Here is a 22,814-nt window from a genome sequence, read left to right on the forward strand (position 1 = left end):
TCTGCTTTCCTGGAAAGTTGGCAGTATGAACAGTGCAGCTCTTTCTCTGGCTTGGCAGGACGGGAGTGGCACATTGCAACGCAGTGGGTCTTTGGGGAAGATCCGAGATGCACTCAGAAGAAGCAGTGAGATGCTGGTGAAGAAACTGCAAGGGAACGGGCCCCTGGAACCCAGAAATACCAAGTAGGAGTCATGAAGCTATCAGCCTAAATTCTCTGAATCTCTTCTCAGCCACACTCTCTCTCCCTCCCCTGGTCGAAGTGCCTCCTTTCCCCCCCATTCAGGCACTTTTTATGCCTCCCTCCCTCCAGTCCTCACTCCGGCACTTCCTCTGCCTGCCCACCTACCATCCAGGGCCTGCCTATCTGCCCCCTCCTTAAGCCCTTGCTCTGCTTGTTTCCCCGGGTACCTCTTCTCCCTGTCTGCATGCCTACCCCTTGCCATGCACGTCTCCTGCCTGCCTTTCAACCCCTTTCACCTGCCTGCTTCCTGCTCACCCTCTAAGCACTCCCTCTGCCTCTCATTATTTCTTTTCCATTCTCTCCTCAAGTTTTCCCATTGCCTCCTGCCTCTATCCTGAGTTTCTCCCTGTACCTTCCTGTCTTTCAAGTCATATGTAGTGTCCCCCTCCCTTCCAATGCACATGGGTAGAGGAGAGACCCATTCCTTCATTCCTAGGGAGGGAAAGCACAGAGGAAGAGAAACTCAATCTTGCACCCCCAGTGAGAGAGAAAAGAAAGGGAGATGAGAAACCAAGTCCTGCATCCTCAGAGGAGAGACGAGCGAGAAAACACTCACTCTTGTATTCCCGGAGGAGAAGAAGAAGGAGGAGTCCTGGTTCTCAGTGGGGGTTAGGTCTCAGGAAGCTGGGGGACAGGGACACAAGGCCTGGGGCTCTAACCTATGGCACTTGTTTTTCTGTTTGTTTTTCAGCATGAAACGAGCAGCCTCACTGAACCACCTGAATAAATCCAGCAATGAATCCTTACAGGTAAGAAACTGCATTAGTGTCTTTGTAGAGGAGAACCTGGGGCTAACCAACAGTTTCTCTGAGGATAAGCAGGATGGAAGTCCTTGCACATGGGTGACATTATCTGATGGAGCATAGCATGGTAAAATTATGTCAAGATTTCTAGAACTGACTGAGCCTCACTTTGCATGCCTATGGCATGCTATTATGCCACACATCCATGCGGGGTCCCTTCAGTCTCTCTTTTTCCATGGAGCTTGTATTTCAAGCTTCGAGCCTCTCTTCTGAAATTTGGTATGATTTTTGGAGGTTACTTTCCGTTTTTGGCTGCCCGCTGCGGGGTCCCACAGTCAGTTCCTTTGTAGTTCCCTAAATAAGGTTTTTCAATGTTCTTCTAAGTTTCGGTTCACTGCCATTCCCTGAGGTGGAGGGGCAGTCGGTATCTGCTGGCCATCGACTCTCCCCCGCCATTGCGTTCGATTTTGTGTCTTTTGTTTTGTTCCGACATGTCTAGTGAATTCCTGCAGTGCCCTCAATGTGACAGGACTATGTCTGTCATGGAACCCGATGATAGATGTGTCCTACGCTTGGGGGCATCACATGATGTCCAGGGATGCTTTGGATATGGAGAAAAGACCACAAAATTATGACGGTCTCTGTTAAATCTTATGGAACATCTGTTCAGGCACCAGCAGATTGATCCATCAGCATCGAAGGCATCAACACTGAAGGACCCTGGAGCTGTGCCAATGGTAGGAGAGCCATCAGTTCCATTGATGTCAGTGACCGGTAGGGAACCTGGAGACACACCATTGTCCAACTCCTTCCATTCATTGAAGGCTTTGGTTTCTGCCTCTTTAACCTGGGCATCAAGGAAGACCCATACCAAGCATTGAAGAAAGTTAAAAAAACATCGGTCTCAGTCTCCTTCCATGCATGGTGCTGGGAGTGGGAATGATCCAGTGCCTACTGAAAATCCCCTAAGCAGTCCTATGGCAAGCACAGCTCATCCTGTACACATGCCAGGGACCCATGGCCACTGATCCTCCTCTAGGTTTCAAAGAGGATGTGGTCACACCTCCTGCCTCCCAGTGTTGGCATCTGCAATTTTTAAGGAGAAACGGATCTACCAGATTGTGGAAAGGCACTGCAAGGTCTCTGAGCCAAGGCATCAAGAGTACCAAGACAGTTACCAATGTTCTTTGAGCCCCTGCTAGACTCCCTTCAAGTACGTAATGGTGCTCATTGATGCTGAGGGGTACTGGGGTAAGCATCTGCCTGCTCATTACTGATTGCTGGTTTTTTGGGGAAGGAAGCTTCCCTGAGATGTTAAATTTCCTCAGGGTTCAAGCCCCCACAGCCAGTTGCACTAGTCCATAATTCACTGACTGAGGACAGAGCACAGAGAGAGCCTTCCCCTGCTGAGTGCAGTGAATTGGGCTCCCAGTATTCCTGGGGGAACCACTAAGATTCTGCAGAGGTATCTGTAGAAGAGATTTCCATGGGTCTCCCTTCAGACTCCTCTCTACCAGGTAGAAGGAAGTCCCTTCCTGCGGAATTCCTTTACAGGCTATATCAGGGAAATGGCTGAATCCAATTCATTACATTGCACACAGAGGAAGAGTCCAGAAACAACATAGTGGACATCCTTCAGTATGTGGAGTCCCCTAAGGAAATCGTGTAAGTCCCAATTCACAAGATCCTTCATGAGGTACTGATAAGGATATAGGAAAACACCCTTTCAGTGGTTTCTGTCAATAAGATCCTTCTTCGTGGAGCTCCTCGTCTCGTCTGCTTCGTACCATGTCTTTGTGTCATGTCTTCATTGCCTGAGGTCCCCGTCCAGGTGTCCTAGTGTCTCATCTCCTGGTGTATCGCTTTCTGGTGTTCCAGCCCTCCTTGGTGTTCATTCTTGCTCTGGAGCCTTCTGTTCTGCCGGCCGTGGATCTCCGGGTGACGCAGCTTCGTCATGGGAGATGCCGGCAGTGGACTGGTGTCCTGTGCTCCTGAGCCGTCTTGTCCTGCCAGCCTTTGTGGTGCTTCGGATGACATCTGGCTCCGTCGTCGAAGTTCTGCTTCGGCTGGATTCTTCCCTGCGCTCGTCCCGCTCTCCTCGTGGTCCATGACCAGCCTCCTTGGGCTGTGTAGGGCACATAGTGGGACAGGGTGGTCCGCGACCAGCTCATTGGGTCCGCCCGTGAAGGTGGGCTGAGTGGGGCGCCCTGAGAGACAGTGCCAATGTCTACCTGCCCAGCTTCTCGTCTCGTCTGGACGTTGTCAAGTTCCTCGTCTCGTTCCTGATGCCGTTGCATCAGCCCTGGTGTCATGTCTTCAACAGCCTTGGTGGCATGTCTTCAACAGCCCTGGTGTCATGTCTTCAACAGCCCTGGTCTCATGTCTTCAACAGCCCTGGTGGCATGTCTTCAACAGCCCTGGTGTCATGTCTTCACATCAACCCTCGTCGGTGATGCCGTCGCATCAACCTTGGTGTCATGTCTTCGTGTCAAGGCCTCCGTCTGCCCTCATCCTCAGGCCGGCCTGCTGCTCCATGCCTATCCAAGCGGCAGGTCTGAAAGGGCTCGGAACAGTCGGAGGACCGTTCTCCTACCAACATCATCATGTTCTTGGCGCTGGGAGCTTGCAGGCCTGGCAGAGGGTAAGACCGTGTTCTGCCATGCTGGGACATGTCGCCAACCCTCGGTTCGGTCCTGGATCCGTCTGGGGTCGGGCTGAGGCCCAAGGGCACACTAAAACACCCGCAACACAACAGAATGCAAGGCCTTTCGAGGCCATCACTGTAACAGAATCCTGTTACACAGAAGGAATATTTTGTTGCGGTCTCGGTCGCCACGGTGGCGCCCGAGGCCTTACCTTCTTTTCGGGCCCCGGAGAGCTACCGCGTTCCGTGGACTCGGGACCCCGGCCGCAGCTTCCGCCTGCCGTCCCGACCCCGCGCGGGCCTGCAGGGCCTTCCTGCGCCACGCGCCAGCTCCCTCTCTGCCGCCGGCGTCCTCTCGCGGCTAGCTCCGCCCTGCTTTTGAAGGGACCAGCGCGGGAAAACACGGCTCCTCCCTTTCCTGACGTCAGACGCTGCAGGGCTATTTAAGCCCTGCAGTTCCCAGCCTTCCTTGCCTTGCAACGAGGTTCACTGCCTTTGGTAGCTCTGAGTTGCGTTCCTGGATTGCCTGTTTCCTGCCTGACTCTGCTTTGCCTGACCCTGCTTGCCTGTCTCCTGCCTTGACCTCGGAAAGCTTGACCACGCTTGTCTTCAGCCTGCCTTGACTCCGGTCCGTGACTTCGACTCCTGCTTGTCTTCAGCCTGCCTTGACTCCGATCCGTGTCTTCGACTCCTGTTGTCTTCGCCTGCCTTGATCCCGGTTCGTGACCCCGACTGCTGCTTGCTCGCCGCCTGCCCAGACTCCAGTTCGGATTTCACTCCTGGGTTTCTTCGTTTCCGCCTAAGTCCCAGCGGTCCGGGTCCCTACGGGCTCCTCCTGGGGGGACCTCGGGCTTCCAGGGCGAAGACTCCTAAGTCCTAGCAACCCGGGCTCCCACAGCTCCTCTGGAGGAGTCACGGGTTTCCAGGTGAAGCTCCAATTGCCCAGTGGGAGTTCTGCCTACCGACTGCTCCTTCGGGTCGGTCGGCCTAAGGATCCACATCCGGATTTTCTCCATCCGCAACAGTTTGCAAGGCCATGGATCCGGCAGACCTCGCCGGGCTACAGGCCATTCCGGGTTTGGCCCAGCGGTTAGTTCAGCAACAACAAGTCCTGGACTCTCTGGCTGCTACAGTAGAGCGACTGGCGTCTCGCATGGACACCGAACCGCCCGCACCTGTTCCAGTACCAGCACCTGTTCCTGCACCATTGGTAACCCTCCAGTCCCCTACGCAGCTCCCAGCACCCTCTCGCTATGCCGGGGATGCCAAGGCGTGTCGAGGGTTCTTAAACCAATGTTATGTACGCTTTGCGCTACTGCCTAACCAGTTTCCTACTGATGGCACCAAGGTGGCGTACATTTTTGCCCTTCTGGATGGACGGGCCCTGAACTGGGCTTCCCCCATGTGGGAGAACAATGATCCAGCACTGGGGGATTTGAACCGCTTTGTGGAAGAGTTCAAAGCGGCTTTTGATGAGCCAGCACGACAGGCTTCCGCTACTTCTGAGTTACTCCAGCTCCGGCAAGGAACGAGGACTTTGGCGGATTACGCGTTGGAATTCCGCACCCTCGCCCACGAGGTAGGCTGGCAGGATGTGGCTCTTCGGGGCGTGTTCCTGGAGGGCTTAGCCGGTCGTATTAAGGACGAACTAGCGGCTCGGGACCTGCCGGAGACCCTGAGTTCCCTGATTGACTTAGCAGGTCGAATTGATCGGCGTTTGCAGCAGAGGGCGAAAGAGGGGCGCCCTTTCCGACGCTTGCCGTCCGTGACTCCCAGGATCTCGAATTCAAGTTCGGGGTCACGAGGAACTGCACCTTCACCAGCAACTTCCTCTGACGAGCCCATGCAAGTGGGTCGCTCATCTTTGTCACCCGAAGAAAGGCAGCGACGCCGCGACTTGAGGCTGTGCCTGTACTGTGGCGGTAAGGGCCACTACCTTGCACAGTGTAAAGAACGAGCGGAAAACTCCCGCGCCTAGGTGTAAGGGAGGAGTGTCCCCTAGGCTGCCTTAGCCCTGCTCCTCAATGTACCATACCGGTAACCTTGGAATATCCTGGTGGTTCCTTCCTCATGCAAGCCCTAGTTGACTCCGGGGCAGGAGGCAACTTCATTACTAAGGATCTGGTGCAACAGCTGAATCTTCCTACGCGACCCAGGACTCCTGCCTTACGGGTAACCTCTATTCAGGGTACTCCCTTGTCGGGGCGCATCTCCACCGAGACCATACCGTTGATTTTGCAGACGGGCTTATTACACACAGAGGAGATTTCGTTGCTAGTGTTGGAGGGAGCTGTACACCCGGTGGTTCTTGGGTTACCCTGGCTCCAGAAACACTCTCCTGTGATTCGCTGGAAGGATTTTCAGATTACCCAGTGGAGTTCTGAGTGTTTCCACTCCTGTCTCCAAGCGAAAAGGTTCCAACGGATTCCGCTAGCTCACACCTCGCCGGTTTTACCGGCTCCGTATGCTGACTTTCAGGACGTCTTTTCCAAGGAAAAGGCGGAATTGTTACCGCAACACCGTCCGTTTGACTGTACGATAGAGTTGCTTCCAGGTACTACTCCCCCTCGGGGACGGGTGTACCCTTTGTCTCAGCCTGAGACCCGGGCTATGTCCGAATACATCACCGAGAATCTGGCTAAGGGCTTCATCCGCCCTTCAAAGTCTCCCGCCGGAGCAGGTTTCTTTTTTGTCGCAAAGAAGGACGGAGCCTTACGACCTTGCATTGATTACCGTGGGCTCAATGCTATCACCAAGAAGAACCGGTATCCGCTTCCCCTCATTCCGGAATTGCTGGACAGACTCCAAGGAGCCCAAGTCTTCACTAAATTGGACCTCCGCGGCGCATACAATCTGGTCCGAATCCGTCCCGGGGATGAATGGAAGACGGCGTTCAACACCCGGGACGGCCATTATGAATACCTAGTGATGCCGTTTGGACTGTGCAATGCTCCCGCTGTATTCCAGCACTTGATGAACGAGATTCTGCGAGACTTACTGCACTCCTGCGTGATCGTCTATTTGGACGATGTCCTCATACACTCCCCGGATCTTACCTCCCATCGGCAACATGTGAGACAAGTACTCCAGATCTTACGAGACCACCATTTGTATGCAAAGTTCGAAAAATGTCTCTTTGAGCAAGAGTCGTTACCCTTCCTAGGGTATATAGTGTCCTCTACTGGTTTTCGGATGGACCCCAGTAAGGTGTCCGCCATCAGGAAGTGGCCCCGTCCCGAGGGGCTTAAGGCGTTGCAACGTTTTTTGGGGTTTGCTAACTTCTATAGACACTTTATTCCCCAGTACTCTCGCTTGGTGGCACCTCTAACCGCGCTTACCCGGAAAGGGGCAAACACTCACCTTTGGCCGGAGGAAGCTTGTGAGGCCTTCGAACAATTAAAGGAGGCGTTTCTCCGGGATACTTGTTTACGTCACCCAGATCCTACACGGCCATTCTTTGTCGAGGTCGATGCCTCTAACATAGCTGTGGGAGCGGTCCTCTCACAAGTCTCTACCTCCGGACATCTCCTACCTTGCTCCTATTTTTCCAAGAAATTCTCGTCAGCCGAGTGCAACTACGGCATTGGGGATAAGGAGTTGCTGGCTGTCAAACTTGCTCTGGAGGAATGGAGACAGTGGTTGGAGGACTCCCTTCATCCAGTTACAATTTATACTGATCATAAGAACCTGGAGTTCCTTAACCAGGCCCAACGACTTAATCCCCGACAAGCACGTTGGTCCCTGTTCTTCAACCGTTTCGATTTCATCCTGAAGTACCGGCCCGCTTTGAAGAATGTACGGGCTGATGCGCTTTCCCGTTATGAAATTCAGGAGGAGAAGGAAGACCTCCCACAACACATTATTGATCCCGCTAAAATCCACTTAGCCAGCACTACAGTTTCCACCCTAGGACGTGTGGTGGTTTCTCGCAAAGACCGCAGAAGGGTGTTAGCTTGGGCCCACGACTCTCTTTCGGGGGGTCACGCTGGCAGGGAGAGGACACTTGATCTGCTTGGCCGGTATTACTGGTGGCCTCAAATTCGACAAGATGTGCGAGTATATGTGGATTCGTGCCCAGTATGTGCCCGGCAAAAACCGCCTAGTGGTCGGCCCTGGGGGCTCCTGCAGCCGCTGCCTATTCCCGTGGAACCTTGGTCCCACATAGCCACGGACTTTGTAGTGGATCTGCCACTCTCGGAAGGTAATACGGTGATTTGGGTAACCGTAGACCGTTTTTCTAAAATGATTCACCTAGTACCCTTGCCTAAGCTGCCCACTGCACCTGAACTCGCACTCTTGTTTACCCTCCACGTCTTCCGGGCTCATGGACTACCACAGAGTATCGTATCAGATCGAGGGCCACAATTTACGGCCCGTTTTTGGCGTGCCCTTTGTAAGAAATTTGGGGTCCAATTAAATTTGTCCACGGCATTTCACCCCCAGACTAACGGCCAGACGGAGCGCACGAATCGCACTCTTAAAACTTTCCTCCGTAGTTTCATCACCGAAAAGGGAAATAACTGGGTTTCTCTCCTGCCTTGGGCTGAGTTCGCCTACAACAATCATACCCATGCTGCCACGGGACAAACCCCTTTCCAGATCGTGTATGGACGTCACCCAAGGCCTCCGTTACCGCTTCCTATTTCCATTCCATCACCAGCTGCTCTAACCGCAGCACGTCAAGTACATCATCTCTGGAAGGGGATTCAACGGAAACTGACCACCGCAGCAAGGAAGTCTCAGCAGTTTACCAACCGTCATCGACGTCCAGCGCCAGTTTTCCTGCCAGGTACCAAGGTGTGGTTAAGCACTCGGAACCTCCAACTACCTAACCGTTCTCGTAAATTGGCCCCCCGATACTGCGGGCCTTTTCAAGTTGCGGAGCGTATTGGAGCAGTATCCTACAGACTTCGCCTTCCGTCTTCACTTCGCATCCATAACGTGTTCCACGTATCCCTGTTGAAACCGGTGGTACTTTCCCGGTACCACCATCCTTCCACTGATGCACTGTCATCTCCTACATCTACGGAGACTACGTATCAGGTACGAGAGGTCTTGGACGTTCGCTTTCATGCCCGTTGCTGGGAATACCTGCTGGCATGGGAAGGGTGCGGCCCCGAGGAAGACTCATGGGAACCAGCCAGGAACATCTTGGACAAATCCTTGCTAACTCAATTTCATCTGGACAATCCCAAGAAACCTGGCCCTCGGTGGCGGGGGCGTAAGAGGGGGGGTACTGTTGCGGTCTCGGTCGCCACGGTGGCGCCCGAGGCCTTACCTTCTTTTCGGGCCCCGGAGAGCTACCGCGTTCCGTGGACTCGGGACCCCGGCCGCAGCTTCCGCCTGCCGTCCCGACCCCGCGCGGGCCTGCAGGGCCTTCCTGCGCCACGCGCCAGCTCCCTCTCTGCCGCCGGCGTCCTCTCGCGGCTAGCTCTGCCCCCAGGCGCGCGCACGCGCGGCTGAGCCCTGCTTTTGAAGGGACCAGCGCGGGAAAACACGGCTCCTCCCTTTCCTGACGTCAGACGCTGCAGGGCTATTTAAGCCCTGCAGTTCCCAGCCTTCCTTGCCTTGCAACGAGGTTCACTGCCTTTGGTAGCTCTGAGTTGCGTTCCTGGATTGCCTGTTTCCTGCCTGACTCTGCTTTGCCTGACCCTGCTTGCCTGTCTCCTGCCTTGACCTCGGAAAGCTTGACCACGCTTGTCTTCAGCCTGCCTTGACTCCGGTCCGTGACTTCGACTCCCGCTTGTCTTCAGCCTGCCTTGACTCCGGTCCGTGTCTTCGACTCCTGTTGTCTTCGCCTGCCTTGATCCCGGTTCGTGACCCCGACTGCTGCTTGCTCGCCGCCTGCCCAGACTCCAGTTCGGATTCCACTCCTGGGTTTCTTCGTTTCCGCCTAAGTCCCAGCGGTCCGGGTCCCTACGGGCTCCTCCTGGGGGGACCTCGGGCTTCCAGGGCGAAGACTCCTAAGTCCTAGCAACCCGGGCTCCCACAGCTCCTCTGGAGGAGTCACGGGTTTCCAGGTGAAGCTCCAATTGCCCAGTGGGAGTTCTGCCTACCGACTGCTCCTTCGGGTCGGTCGGCCTAAGGATCCACATCCGGATTTTCTCCATCCGCAACATATTTAGTAAAAAGAACAAAGGATCTTTTATCAAGCATATCTTCATAGTATCATACATCAATTCCACTATTGTGTCCCAGTAAGACCTCAATAGTGAACAATCCCACAGCCTCTCCAGCATTTATCCTCTTATTATTTTATACAGCTTCTGTGATCAGTTAGGTGTCAGAAATCATTGGTACAAAACTTTGTAAATATTTTCCATTAAAAGGGAAGCTATCCCAAGTTTTATCCCCTAATATTCCTAAATCTCATTCCCACGCTGTTTAAAACTTTGGTTTAACTTTAAATTCTGCATTAAGTATGGAGTAAATTCTAGAGGATATTTTTGTCATTCTGTCAGCATGATAAGATTCCCTAAGTAAACTTGATTAATAGCAGGTAATGGACTTCTCCTCCAAGAACTTATCCAAACCTTTTTTAAACACAGCTATACTAACTGCACTAACCACATCCTCTGGCAACAAATTCCAGAGTTTAATTGTGCGTTGAGTGAGAGAGAATTTTCTCCGATTAGTTTTAAATGTGCCCCATGCTAACTTCATGGAGTGCCCCCTAGTCCTTCTACTATCCGAAAGAGTAAATAACCGATTCACATCTACCCGTTCTAGACCTCTCATGATTTTAAACACCTCTATCATATCCCCCCTCAGCCGTCTCTTCTCCAAGCTGATCACAAAAACCTTCCTTCTAAGAAGATCCTTTTCTGCCTCTCTTTTGTTTCATATAATGTTTAACCTGTAAAAAGTAAAACCTGTCTTCATTCCATGATGTGAATGCTGGTTGAACCTATCAGCTTTCATTTGCAGAGCCTTCTTAATTAAGAGTTTTCTCCTGAGAGGTGGATTCAGCCCTTTTACATTCAAAGAATTTATTTTAAGCTTAGACATTGTACATAAATACATCTAGCACTGTTTATACCAAATTGGTTCTTACTTAACCAATCTCTCCCCCTCTCACCATCGGAGCCAGCCATAATTTGTCCCCTCAGATTCATGATCAACCAAACTGTTTCCAAAAAACCGTAGGACAAGATGAACCACATGTGATTTTCCCCCTTTCCTCCCTCCTCCCTATCCTGCCCTCCGCTGTCATTTTCCATCTAAAATTCCTTCCTGCGGATTGATGCCAACACCTCCAGATGGCCCTTACTATTTCTTCTCGTGCCCAGTCCTCTCCATTGAAAACCTAAAAATACTCTCCTTTTAGTTTTTTGTTACTATTCATTGTGATATTTGATGCCACACATCCCAGTCCCCATCAGTACATGTAGGGGTAGATTTTAAGTGTGCACGCGCTGATTTTACAATGTGCGCACGTTATAAAATACTTTCTCTGCGCGGACATGCGCGCCGGATTTTAATGGCTGTGCATGCATGTACAGGCGGGTGGGCTCCTCCGCGCGCGTGGGGGAGGAGTTTTAAAATCAACGTGCAGCAACGTGAGTAGGGCTTTCCCAGTTCCCTCCCAGTCCGCTCCATTTAAGGGGCAGGCTGGGAGGGACCTTCCTACTTCTCCTCCCCTACCCCCCACCTAACTATTAGATCTTTTTTTACTTTTTACCTTACTGCCCCTTCGGAGCAGCAGTAGACTCAGATGCTGTCCCAGCCCGCCCCTTTCTTTGAGCCCAGCACTTCGGCGCATAACGGGGATTACGCACGTGGCTGGACCCTTTGTAAAATGCGCGCATCGTGCACAAGGCTTGGCCACATGCATAACAACCCAATCTTATGTGTGCCAGGCTTTTAAAATTTGGGCAATAACTCATAAAAATGATTCATTCCCCATAGCAAGCTGCAGAGAGTTCTAGGGCAAGCAGTTGAATTAGTTGCTGCTCATTGTAAATTTCAGGCCACTGCTTCTTTAGATGAATATGATCCTCCCAACTTCTGCTCTAGTCACCTGCCTCTATATTGGTGAAGTAGACTTATTCTTGGCATATTGTTGAGAAGAGTTCCGCCACCTGAAGTATCTGCCGTTTCATCCACTGAGTAGCTCTAGAAGACACTCCCTTGATTGTGAAGCTCACGCTACATGGGAACAACCATCTAATTTGATTTATTCTCCTCATAGAATTTGCAAAATATCTCAAAATTCTCTTCTCCTTCATATGGTCATGGGTGATGTATTTTTAATTATCTCTACATAACGTCCTTTGCATTGTATCCCATCAGTTTTTCTGGCTTGATTGAGCACTCTCTCTTTAAGACTAAATTTATGGAAGCAGATGACAATATCTCTGGGAGTATTGTTCCTGGGTTTATTCAGAGCTCTATGTGCCCTGTCCAATTCAATTTTAGGCACTTCATCTGTCATTTCATCCATACCAAGTATCTGCATGCATATAATCATTATCACCTGTCAGCAATCTTGATACACAGTTCCTTCTGGGAGACCTCTCATACGGAGATTCCCTCTCCTTGATCTGTTTTCAAGGACTTCAATGTGATCTCATAGGTCAGTAAAGTCCCTTTCCATAGCAGCAACTACTGTGTGCTGCATCCTGCACGTCTAACCAATCTTCCAGCTCTTCAGCTCATGAACCCAGCTCCATGAAGTCCTTTCTAAAATCAGTAACTTGGGCCAAAATCTCAGACTTAATTGTGCCAATGTCTTGCCATAATTCTGCAAACCCAGCTCTGGAAGTCTGCTCGCTTAGGTTATTGGAGCTGTTTAAAATCTTCCGTGCTTTTGCTTCCCCTCTGTCTTGGCTTGTGTCTGCTGGGCCCTCTGCTCCCTCCAGTCCTTCCTCTTCCTACGAAAGGATAGGAACATTGACTCAGATCAGTAAATTTCTTTCAGGCTGACATCCTTCGAGATTCTACACCCTCGATAAGGACTCACAGTTCACTGGGTTGCGGGTTGTCAGCGATAATAAGGAGATTCATGTGAAAGGATTGGGAGCTCCTCTTTCAATCGGCCATCTGGAAGCGTGACATCACTTCCTCCTCTGGAGGATCTTTTCTACTTCTTGAGGAGAGATTGTCCTGAAATTGGACAAAGGGATGAAGTCAGAAAGGAGCTGAATAATTTGTCTGAGTAGAAGGAATAGTAGTTGTAATCTTGGGGTGGAGGAATGAAAGAAATTAACTTTGTTGCTTTTCATTCTCTAGCCAGCAGGGATCCTCTGTGTTTGTCCCACGCCATTTAGAATTGTGCATAGGTGGACTATGAATATTTATTTAAATAAATAGCTATTTTGTATGTTTTGCGTGTTCTTTGCAGGAGCACAGGTTGGTATGCTTTTGATTTCCGCCACATCGGTTTGAGTTGATGGGATTGTTTAAGGAGAAGGAGACCTTTGTGGAACCATGGAGAATTTCTGGAGTCAGGGGTGACTTGTAGCTTTGCATTTGAGGGTGGCTAGGGTCTCGATTGCTGTGGAGAATTCGTCATTTCATTGCCGGATTAGGTGTTCAGGTAGGTCTGAGGTGGGAGAGCTTGTTAGGATGTTGATGAGATTTCTTAAGTTAATACAGGCTACGTTTCTGCAGGGAGATTTGGGTGTCTGAGCACAGAGGGTCGAGCTTTTGAGATAGGATTGGGATTAATTTGTGGTCTGACCATGAGAAAAGGACCACAGATACTCAGCTGGTATTAAGTTTGATGCCTGTGGAATGGAAAATTCAGTTGCAAGAGCACCCATGTTTGTGCATTGGAAACTTGCTAAATTGTTTGAGCCTGAGGTCATCCATGTTGTGCTGGAAGCTGGTGGTGGTCTCCTTGAGGGGAGCGTATGCTTGATAAATGAAATCCCCTAGTGCCAAGAGGTGGTGGGTAGGATAGCAATATCACATAGGAATTTGGATAGTTTTAAGGAAGAAGGCAGGGTGATTATCTGGGGAATAGTAGGTAAGGATGATTTTAGGTCCTTCATTGCCCTTGTGACTATGGCCTAGATTCATGAAAATGCTATAAATTTCGCATGAAGAATACCCCCAATAAGGAAACGGGACGTGGCTATGATTTGAGAGAGAGAGAGACTCTTTATATAAGGCCTTCATAGTAGTCAACTATTTATTTCACTATAGGAGGGCCAGCTAATAACTGGAGGTGAGGTTTTGGTGGTGGTTTAGGGTTTTGGGGCCAGTTTGACATGCAGAGTGAGACGTGTGAATAGCACAGTACACCTCAGTGAAGATTTGATGTCATTTCTCTCAGCCTAGCTTGATAGTCTTCACCGAGGTGTACTGTGCTGTTCATACATCTCACTCTGCATGTCAAACCACCACCAGGACTTCACCTTGAGTTATTAGCTGGTCCTCCCATAGAGATATAAATAGTTGAATACTGTGAAGGCCTCCCCAGAGGTGTTTTCTGCCCCCGCCCTCTCTCTCTTTTCCTCTCTCTCCTGCACTCCTTTCCAAGCCCAGAAATGGGCGAAATGCAATTTGCAGTCTTTATCGCAAATTGCGTTACGGCCGTTTCGGACATATCACGCAGCTCAATGCCAGGAAAAATTGTGTAGTTATTTCCGTCGTTAAAAACGTATGATGGCAGCTCTCATTTTCATTAATCCCGCCCAAACCCCTCCCCGGTCCTGCCCCTTTCAAAAATTTGCATTCACGCCATGCTGTTCTGCGATTATCACAAGTGTTAACGCCACAACGCATTTTGATGAATAGCCCTCTTAGACTTTTAAACTGTTGATTATTCTTTCTTTTTTTCTTATTCCTCTGATGTGTCTACCTTGTTAGATTTCTTTTGTTTATTTGTAGACAAACACTTTTCCCTCCAATCTTTCTGCAATGTTACTAATATAAATTGTGTAAAGAAACAGCCCTGACCTATCCCACTGCTCACAATGAGTTTGGACTTCAGTGGTGCAGCTGATTGTCTGATTAAATCTTGACTGCACAAGACTTGGGTGCTTAGCTTTGGGATAGAAATGACGCTGGCTAGTGCCAAAGGAGAGGGGTGGTGTTGACATTTAGCTAGTGAGCGCTATATCTATTTATTTATTTATTTAACATCTTTTCTATAGCGTCGCTAAGTTATCTACCATCGCAACGTTTACATGTAGGCACATAAATTAATGTAGGTGAGGGCGTACTATAGTCCGTTGTAACAGTATGTTAGGAATGTGCAGTAGAGAGGGGTCTATGAACTCTACATCACTATATATACGATGAATAATGAATTTTACCCCTGAACAGTACCTTATGGTACAATTGGTCATGACCTACTTCACTAAACAATTGATTGTCTTTAATGATTTATTGTAACTGAACCTTTTGTGGCACCTGTTAGAATGGACTATAGTACGCATCCACCTACATTAACTTATGTGCCTACATGTAAACCGTTGCGATGGTAGATAACTTAGCGACGGTATAGAAAAGATTTAAAATAAATAAATAAATATAGCGCTCACTGGTTAAATGTCAGCACCACCCCTCTCCTTTTTTATTCTGCTAAATCTGTGCACACAGCCGTTCTGTGCTTACAACATTTAGCTTGCTATTAGTGGGGAATATTTAGGTAGGTAGAACCTTTACCTTCATGGCAATGTTCACCTTTGAGCAGCAGTTCCTCACCAAGTTAACCAGGATGTGGATGTTGTTCTGCGGTGGTTTAAAATGAGGCCTTTTCTTCCTTTAGGGATCTCGAAGCCTGCTAACTGAGAGCCGAGGTTTGAGTGTCAGCACCAGCAACCTCTCAACACACACCTTGCTGCGCTCCTCCAACTAACTTGTGGAGCAGCCTCCCTCCGCCTGGACGCTGCAGCTGCACGTGCTGGGTATCTTGTACTCACCACTCTGCAGGGGCCTCTCCCAGCTGCGGGAGCTCCTCAAGCTTTTCACGGACACTGGAACTGCAGCTTGCTGCACCCTTCCTGTTAGTAATGCTCTACTTCCTGCACAGATTCTCCTGCGCTGCTGCTGGTGTGGAGCAGCCTCCCTCCGCCTGGACTCTGCAGCTGCACGTGTACTCACATGGTCTCCACCTCCCCACTCTGCAGGGGAGCTCCTCACGGACACTGGAACTGCACCTTTCCTGTTAGTAATGCTCTACTTCCTGCACAGATTCTCCTGCGGTGCTGCTAGTGTGGAGCTGAAACCTTCAGAGCTAGATCTTGGGTGCCAGGGGGCGGTGAGAGGAAACGCTGTGCCGCTCTAGCTACTTCCTTCCTGACCTGGAGTCTGAGGATCAGCTCAGGATCAGTGGGAGAGCGCTTCTCCCTAGTCTACAACGCTGTACTCGCACCTACCTGTATCTTTCCTCTGAAAACTTGGCAAATTTACTTCTGAATTGATTTAGTGCTGCAGACATAACTATTTCTGCGTTAAAACCGCCTCCCTGAGGAGGTGGCAAAATCTGTAACCCCTTAACCTACGAAGATTCCTCTTGTATCCTTTGCCCCATACTCCAGATAAGGTTTGACAGATGCTTAAACAGGGGTAGGCTAAGGTCCTGATCCCTTGCTCCTACTTCCAACCTGCGTGACTGCCAGTTTTCTAGTCACTGTCAGCGAGTGTCCATGCACCGGTCATGTCCAGTGCACCATGCTCAGGGGAGGACAGCAGCCTCTTCATGGCCGCCTGCAGTACCTGCTGCTGTCAGAGCTCACACGCGATGCTGATAATCTGAGAGAGCATGGGCACAAAAGGTTCCTGTGTACTCCGCAGCCACGTTGGGTATCTGAAAACTACCAGGTCTCTGCCCATTAACCCTAATTCCAGCTGTGATGTGGATTTCTGTGTGTAAAAACGGCAAGATTGCTGTTTATTTCTTCCTCTAGATCACTGATAGAAATATAAAACAATCAGACTCTTGTGGGACCCGTGGCACCTTATTCCTTGTAGAATTAATTTAAGTGATTGTATTTCGTTTTCAGCCACATTCAGGTACTGAGGTGTTTGTAGAATATGAGATGTTGCAAGAAGTCCCTGAGTTGGGTCTTCCTCTCCCCAAGTGGGCGGGGGATGCTGCAGAGCTCCCCCGGGAGTGTGGGTCATGGTCATTATAGTGGCTGGAGTCAGGGCCCATGATTGCAGGTTCTGGTGTGAAGCCCCCAGCCCCAAGGCCTGTGGCTGTAATAACCGGACTCAGCCTAGGCTGAGGAGGAGGAGCTGGGAAATAGCGGGAATGGCCCTGGTTCCAGGCGAGCGGGAGAAACTTCTGCATTAGAAACCAAACATAGACTAGAGTTACTGCTCCTTCGGTGGTGCAGGCCTGCTGCTGAGCGGGCTCCATCTCTGCTGGATAAGCGCCAGACGCCTGCACTAGCACCTTGCATTATAACAAGGCCGCTATGCGCATCAGTGCGGGGCGGTTCACTGTCCCGACGACCCGGCTCCCGGCGCGCGCAGCTTACTTCAGCTCGGGATTTGACGTAAGTTGCTGAAATAAGGAAAAAAAAAAAAAGTCTTCTATTTAGGGAGTGGGGAAGGTGAGGAAAGGGGGGAGGGACGTGGGGAAGGCCCCATTTACCGCAAGAGGTTTGCAAAAATCTACACCCCCCTTGCAGGTGGATTACAAAATGCGGCGCACGTGTGCACGCGGGCCAAGAATTGTATAACAGGCGCACACACTTTATAAAATCTACCACTTCATTTTTTAGCAGTGAAACCAGTCCAACTTTCAAATCCTGTGCTCTGTGTGGCTAAGACTATTTAAATATTGAGCGCAGGATGAAGCACTAATGCGACTCTCCGGAGATTTCCTTCAGCCACCTGCAAGTATTATATTTAACTCTGGCCCCCTTTTTTTTTTTTTTAAATAAATCTTTTTATTAGTCACTGAAAGTAATACTACACCACCACTGCAATATAAACAGAACAATATAAAACAATATAAAAGCACAATAACACTCGATAAATGGTTATAGTATTTCAACGTGATGTATTTTGCAAAATAAATGTAGTAATAGCAGTTCCCTCTGCTACCCCTCTTCCCCACACACATCCTTCATTCACACCACAAACTCACACGTCGCATGGCTGAGAGATCTAAAACGACATTTCTGCACAACTGGATCCAAATATTCAATCATACAAGCCCAGTAATCTACGGCATCTTCTTTCAAACCAAATGACCCAGGTGTGTGAAGAGCAAAGTTCTCTTTCTAGGAAGTTCCATCTGGGCAGCAGGGTCTGAACGGAGGGCGAATCCCCACTCTTCCAAAAATTGTTACCCCCCTTGAGGTAGAAATGTAAATTTATCATTGGAGCAGGCCAGGGTAGTTCACGTCCTACAATTGATCCAGCAACAACCATATGTGATGCCAATAAATTTGCAGTTTGTTGCACTCTGTAAACAGAGGTTTCCCTCTGGGCATTACATTTTATACATAAGTCAGAATCCCATAAATGCATTTTAACTCCTAAGGACCTGGTAATACATACTCTATCAAGAACATGAAATTGAATTTCCCTCAAATTTGCCAAAAGAAGATGCTTATGTAATAAAGAAAAAGGCACTTCATATCCTTCCCTTCTAATTCCACAGCAAGATCCTCACTCCATTGCCAAACCAGCTGGCAATTTAGATTTTAAAGGCATAGACCAAACTGCTGTTTTATTGAATTTAGGGATAGCTTCTAAAAAAAACTTTTTCTCGGCATCTCCCAGGAATAATAAGCTAAGTTCTCCCTTACACATTTTCAAGCAATAATCCTATCCCTGCAAATAAGCAAAGGATTGTGTTCCCGGTAAAGCCCAACATAAGCATGATCTTCCATCGTCAAGCCATTTCTCCAGAGAGTTCAAACCCTTGTCTTGCCAGGATTTAAAGATCCCACTACCCAGTCCTGGTAAGAACTCACTCTTATCCACTAAAGTAAAAGAAAGGAGAGACCGTATAACTTACGAGCAATCCATTTCCTCCAGCCATCCCATGCTTAACCAAAAGACTGAAGGAAGCAGTGAAGAAAGCTTGGTCCTCCTGAGATGTAACAAATTACTAAGGTTATTTTTTTCAATTTTTATATGATATAAAACAAAGAAAACCAGAAATAACCAAAGAAAACATTCACACATATTTTACATCCACATCAAAGAGGATGGACTACTTATTCATAAAATTAAGGAAAAAGTGAGTTATCAAACAGATTTATGTACTATGAAGGTTTCCAAATGTGAGGGCTTAAGAAAAATAAATTTGTTCCCTTGATATTGCAGTAAGCAACAACAAGGACATTTTAAGGAAAAAGAAGCCCCCCTTGCAAGCATAGCTTTCCTTTTAAGCTGCGTTTCTCTAGAAACATCAGGAAAAACTTGTACTGTGCACACCCTTTATATGTAAAGTGCTGCTGGAAGAAAATATCTTTATCGCTAGCTGAAACAAATGCAAGTAGTAGGGTTCATCTTGTGGAAAAAGAGAGAATCATCACTGCTAGCAAGGGGGCCCCCTCTGAATCTCCTAAAATTCTCCTCTTATCATGAATACAATACCAATTATAAAGAGAAAGAGGGCTTATCAGTTGCCAACAGCTCAAGGTCTTTGGAAAGTTCAGCAAGCGAAGATTCTTAGATCTTAATCTATTTTCCAGTAGCTCACAGTTATAAGGGAGACTCAGACTGTCTTTAATTCCTGATACTGAGGATTGAATATTTGAAATCACACCATATTGAGATTCTAAATTCATCTCAATTAAATCCAACCTATTGTAAGTTCTGACAACTTTGATGAGACTCCCATTGAGAAGTGACCTAACTGTGAGACAGAGTTGGATATTGATATTTCATTGCGTGAAACAATCCTCCATATGTCATCAGCTGACATAGCCTCAGCGCCCCTATCTCCAAGAGAAGGTGGCCGTACAGGAACAGGAATAGCACAGTGAGCTCCTCCCAAGGCAAAGATAGTAACAAGAAACCACCTCCTTTGAAGGCACTGGCAACCTCTCTTTAGAAGCATCAGCATCTGCCTCAACAGACAAAGGTGTTGAATCAATAATTCCATTAGGGATAGGTGGAAGAAATCTTCCCGTTGGAGTCATAGACATACGATCCAATTCTATACTCAGGTTCCCCTGCACTGGTGAGTTGGATCTAATAACATGTTGATCCATTGGACCTTGTATGGGAGTCAAGCTCAATAATGGAACATTTATCTTACCTTTTTGTTTTTTTCCCATTTCTCAAAGAGGAAACAGTGTGAAAAGGGGCATAAGGGACGTACCCCTTTGGCATGGGGCTTAGGCATGCTGGCAGCAGAGCGCCGCTACTCGCTACGTTTTAAAGCCCCTGAGAGTCAGCTGGTAGGAGTGTCCGGTGGCCAGCTGATGCCTGCAGCAGTTTCCCTTGGGCTGGGTCAAACGGGTAAGGAGCTGGCCCCAAGTTACAAAGGTTATATGGAGATGTCCATTTTGACATAAGACTCTCCACATCAAATTTCTTATGATTGGAGCCCCAATCTTGTATGTAAGAGACCTGAAGCATTATATAGCCTGTATCAGGTAAGACAAGCCCCCCACTGCTGTTTTCCCAATCACAATATATCAAATTTAGTATAGGCTCTTTTGTTGCCCCAAATGAAAGAGTCCATCGCTGGTCTAAATGCTTGCACATCCTTATTTTTCACCCATGAGGGGGATCATTTGTAGACAATAAAGAAATTTGGGGAGTATCACCATATTAACCAAGGCGCATCTCCCCCTAAGTAATAAGGGCAAGAATTTCCGTCTCTTCAATGGTGCTTTGATCTTTTCTAAGAAAGCTGTAAAATTAACTTCATAGACTTGAAAAGCCATGAGTGCTAACTAGATGCCTAGGTAATGTAGCCTTTCTTTGGCCCACAGGAAGGGAAATGAGCCTTCCCCTCTTTTTGATAGGGAAAAAGAAAATGCCTCTGATTTATTACAATTGATTTGTAAACCTGCAAATGCCTCAAAATGCTCAAATATTGCTTTAATATCATTTGGACACGTTTTGGGATTGCCCATGAACCTATTGTCCACAAATAAGCCCCAATTTGACCTTCACGTTTTTAATATCAATGCCTTCAAAAGACGGTAATGTGCGTAATTTTATAGCTAAAGGTTTGAGAGACAGAACCATTAGCAATGGTGACTATGGGCATCCCTGCCTCATAGCTCTTTGCAAGGCAAAGCAATCCGATAAAGTACCATTTATTAATATCTGTACCAATGGTTGATTATAAAATAATCTTGCCCACCAAATAAACTGATCTCCCAAGCCAAATTGTTGTAGTAATCTATGTTAAGTAAGGCCATGCCACACAATCAAAAGCCTTTTCTTCATCTAGACTCACTAACATCTCTTCCTGATTGGTATGGTGAGATTCCTGGAGTGTCAATTTCACTTTTAGAGCATTACTATTAGATAGCCTTCCTCTGATAAACTCGGACTGATCATGGGATACCAAATCTTGAATGACTGTATTCATATGAGCTGCCAAAACTGCGGCTAATGTTCTAAGGTCTTGATTTAACAAGGAAATCGGAAGATACGCCTCAGGGCAACAGTACCTATCGCTAAAATATGCCCTACATCAAACATTCCTCGCTCACACGCACAATGATTCATGGATTTTGACAGCGTAAGGGTAAGGTCTCCTAACAGTTTGTAGAATTCAGGGCCCAAACCATCAGGCCCAGGTATTTTTGCCAATTTCAACGGTTTTATAAGGCAATTGCAATGAGAAATGTTTAGCAAAGGACAACAGGAAAATAGAGACAGTGTATTTCTTATGAATAAAGCCTTTATTCTTATGCGCATAAGGAAGTCAGCTTAGTAAGTCTAAAGGACTGACAATTGTGATTGAAACGGCCATTCTTAAATACAGTTTTGGATAGCAATTAAAACAACACTCCTTTGATTTAGGGTCACAAGGTTACAGGGAAACATTTGCTTAAACATTTGCTACTTCTAACATTTCTCAGAGCCCTGAGAAACTAACTAACCTTGAAGAGATCTACATTTTATAACTCCCTTCCTGGGAGCCTGTGACTTCAAAAGATACATCATTTCTTCTACTTATCTAGAGAGAGACAGCTCAACAGAATGCCTTAATTTACAAGCCAGCAGTGCCCCCTGGACTCCTTTTGGTGCATTTCCACTAAACAGATGGCCCAATCCTTAGCAGTCCTATCTAGCTGAGGGAACCTCCCGATTCTCCTGATCAGCCATAGGTCCTGCAACATACGCCTCTTACAATACTGGACAAAGATTTTTTGGATATCTGAGGTATTAGTATAAAATTGGGAACCTTGCTTAAGGTACATTATTAATCCTCTAGGTCTAGCATCAGCCTTTACTAATCTTGCAAGAAGATTTCCTGACTTATTTCCCCTATTGATACAATTTATATTTGTAAATCATTAAATTGTGTTGCATTTTAGCTGTCAGCAAAGAATTTAGTTCCTTTCTTGTTACCATCATCTCATCCTTGGAAGACTGCGTTAAGTCTCTCACATATATTCTTTTAAGAGTGTTCAATTTTTTGGTAAGACACAAAATTTCTTTTATCCCTTGCTCTTTTTTCTTTTGCTAGCTTGATATGCTAGTACTGTATATGACCTCTCATCACAGCTTTTGCTGCACTCCAAAAAGTAGCATCATCTTTTTCTGGCAAGGTGTTAAATTCCGCATAACTCCCTCCATTTGTCCCTTATAAAGGAAGCAAGGACATTTTCCATTGTTCCCTGCCCACAGTCCAGAATAAGGAAGAGATAAGCAAATCATGATCAGAGAATGGAATATCAGAAATGCTATTAGAGAACAATTCTGTAAAAAGGCATTTATCAATCAAAATATAATCTAATCTATCATATACATTGTGTACATAGGGAATTTACCCACTTTTCCTATCATCCACATGCAATGTAAGTCATGAATCAATCAACTGAAGTTGTTTACATTAAAAAAACTATATCTCCTTGATTCTTTTTTCACGTTTTGTATGGTTTGCAATCCACCATTGGATTATTTGTAATGTTAGTCTGCTCCCATTATGATATAATACTCCTCCCATGTTGAAATTTTAGAGATCAAATGTGTAAAACTGGAGTGTGAATAGACGTTGGGAACATAAATATTCACCAGCACTTCTTTCATACTCTGCAGAAGACCTCGCTCAATTACAGATTTACCCTTGGGATC

The 22,814-nt window shown here is 47.6% G+C and overlaps 1 protein-coding gene across 4 annotated transcripts in view; it reads left to right on the forward strand.

Moving 5' to 3' along the window:
• KLC4 (kinesin light chain 4) overlaps positions 1–22,595 on the forward strand; it is a 253,009-nt gene extending 230,414 nt beyond the window's left edge. For 3 of the 4 annotated variants that reach the window (XM_029592801.1, XM_029592802.1, XM_029592803.1), the window contains 3 exons: positions 59–183; positions 934–991; positions 15,349–22,595. In XM_029592801.1, the coding sequence (XP_029448661.1) occupies positions 59–183; positions 934–991; positions 15,349–15,438 (273 nt within the window). In that variant the 3' untranslated portion in view covers positions 15,439–22,595. The remainder of the gene's footprint in view (positions 1–58; positions 184–933; positions 992–15,348) is intronic. The other variant, XM_029592805.1, reaches the window with a different exon arrangement.
• Positions 22,596–22,814: the final 219 nt, after the last annotated feature.

This window comes from Rhinatrema bivittatum, chromosome 3, assembly GCF_901001135.1.
Source record: "Rhinatrema bivittatum chromosome 3, aRhiBiv1.1, whole genome shotgun sequence".
Classification (NCBI taxonomy): Eukaryota; Metazoa; Chordata; class Amphibia; order Gymnophiona; family Rhinatrematidae; genus Rhinatrema; species Rhinatrema bivittatum.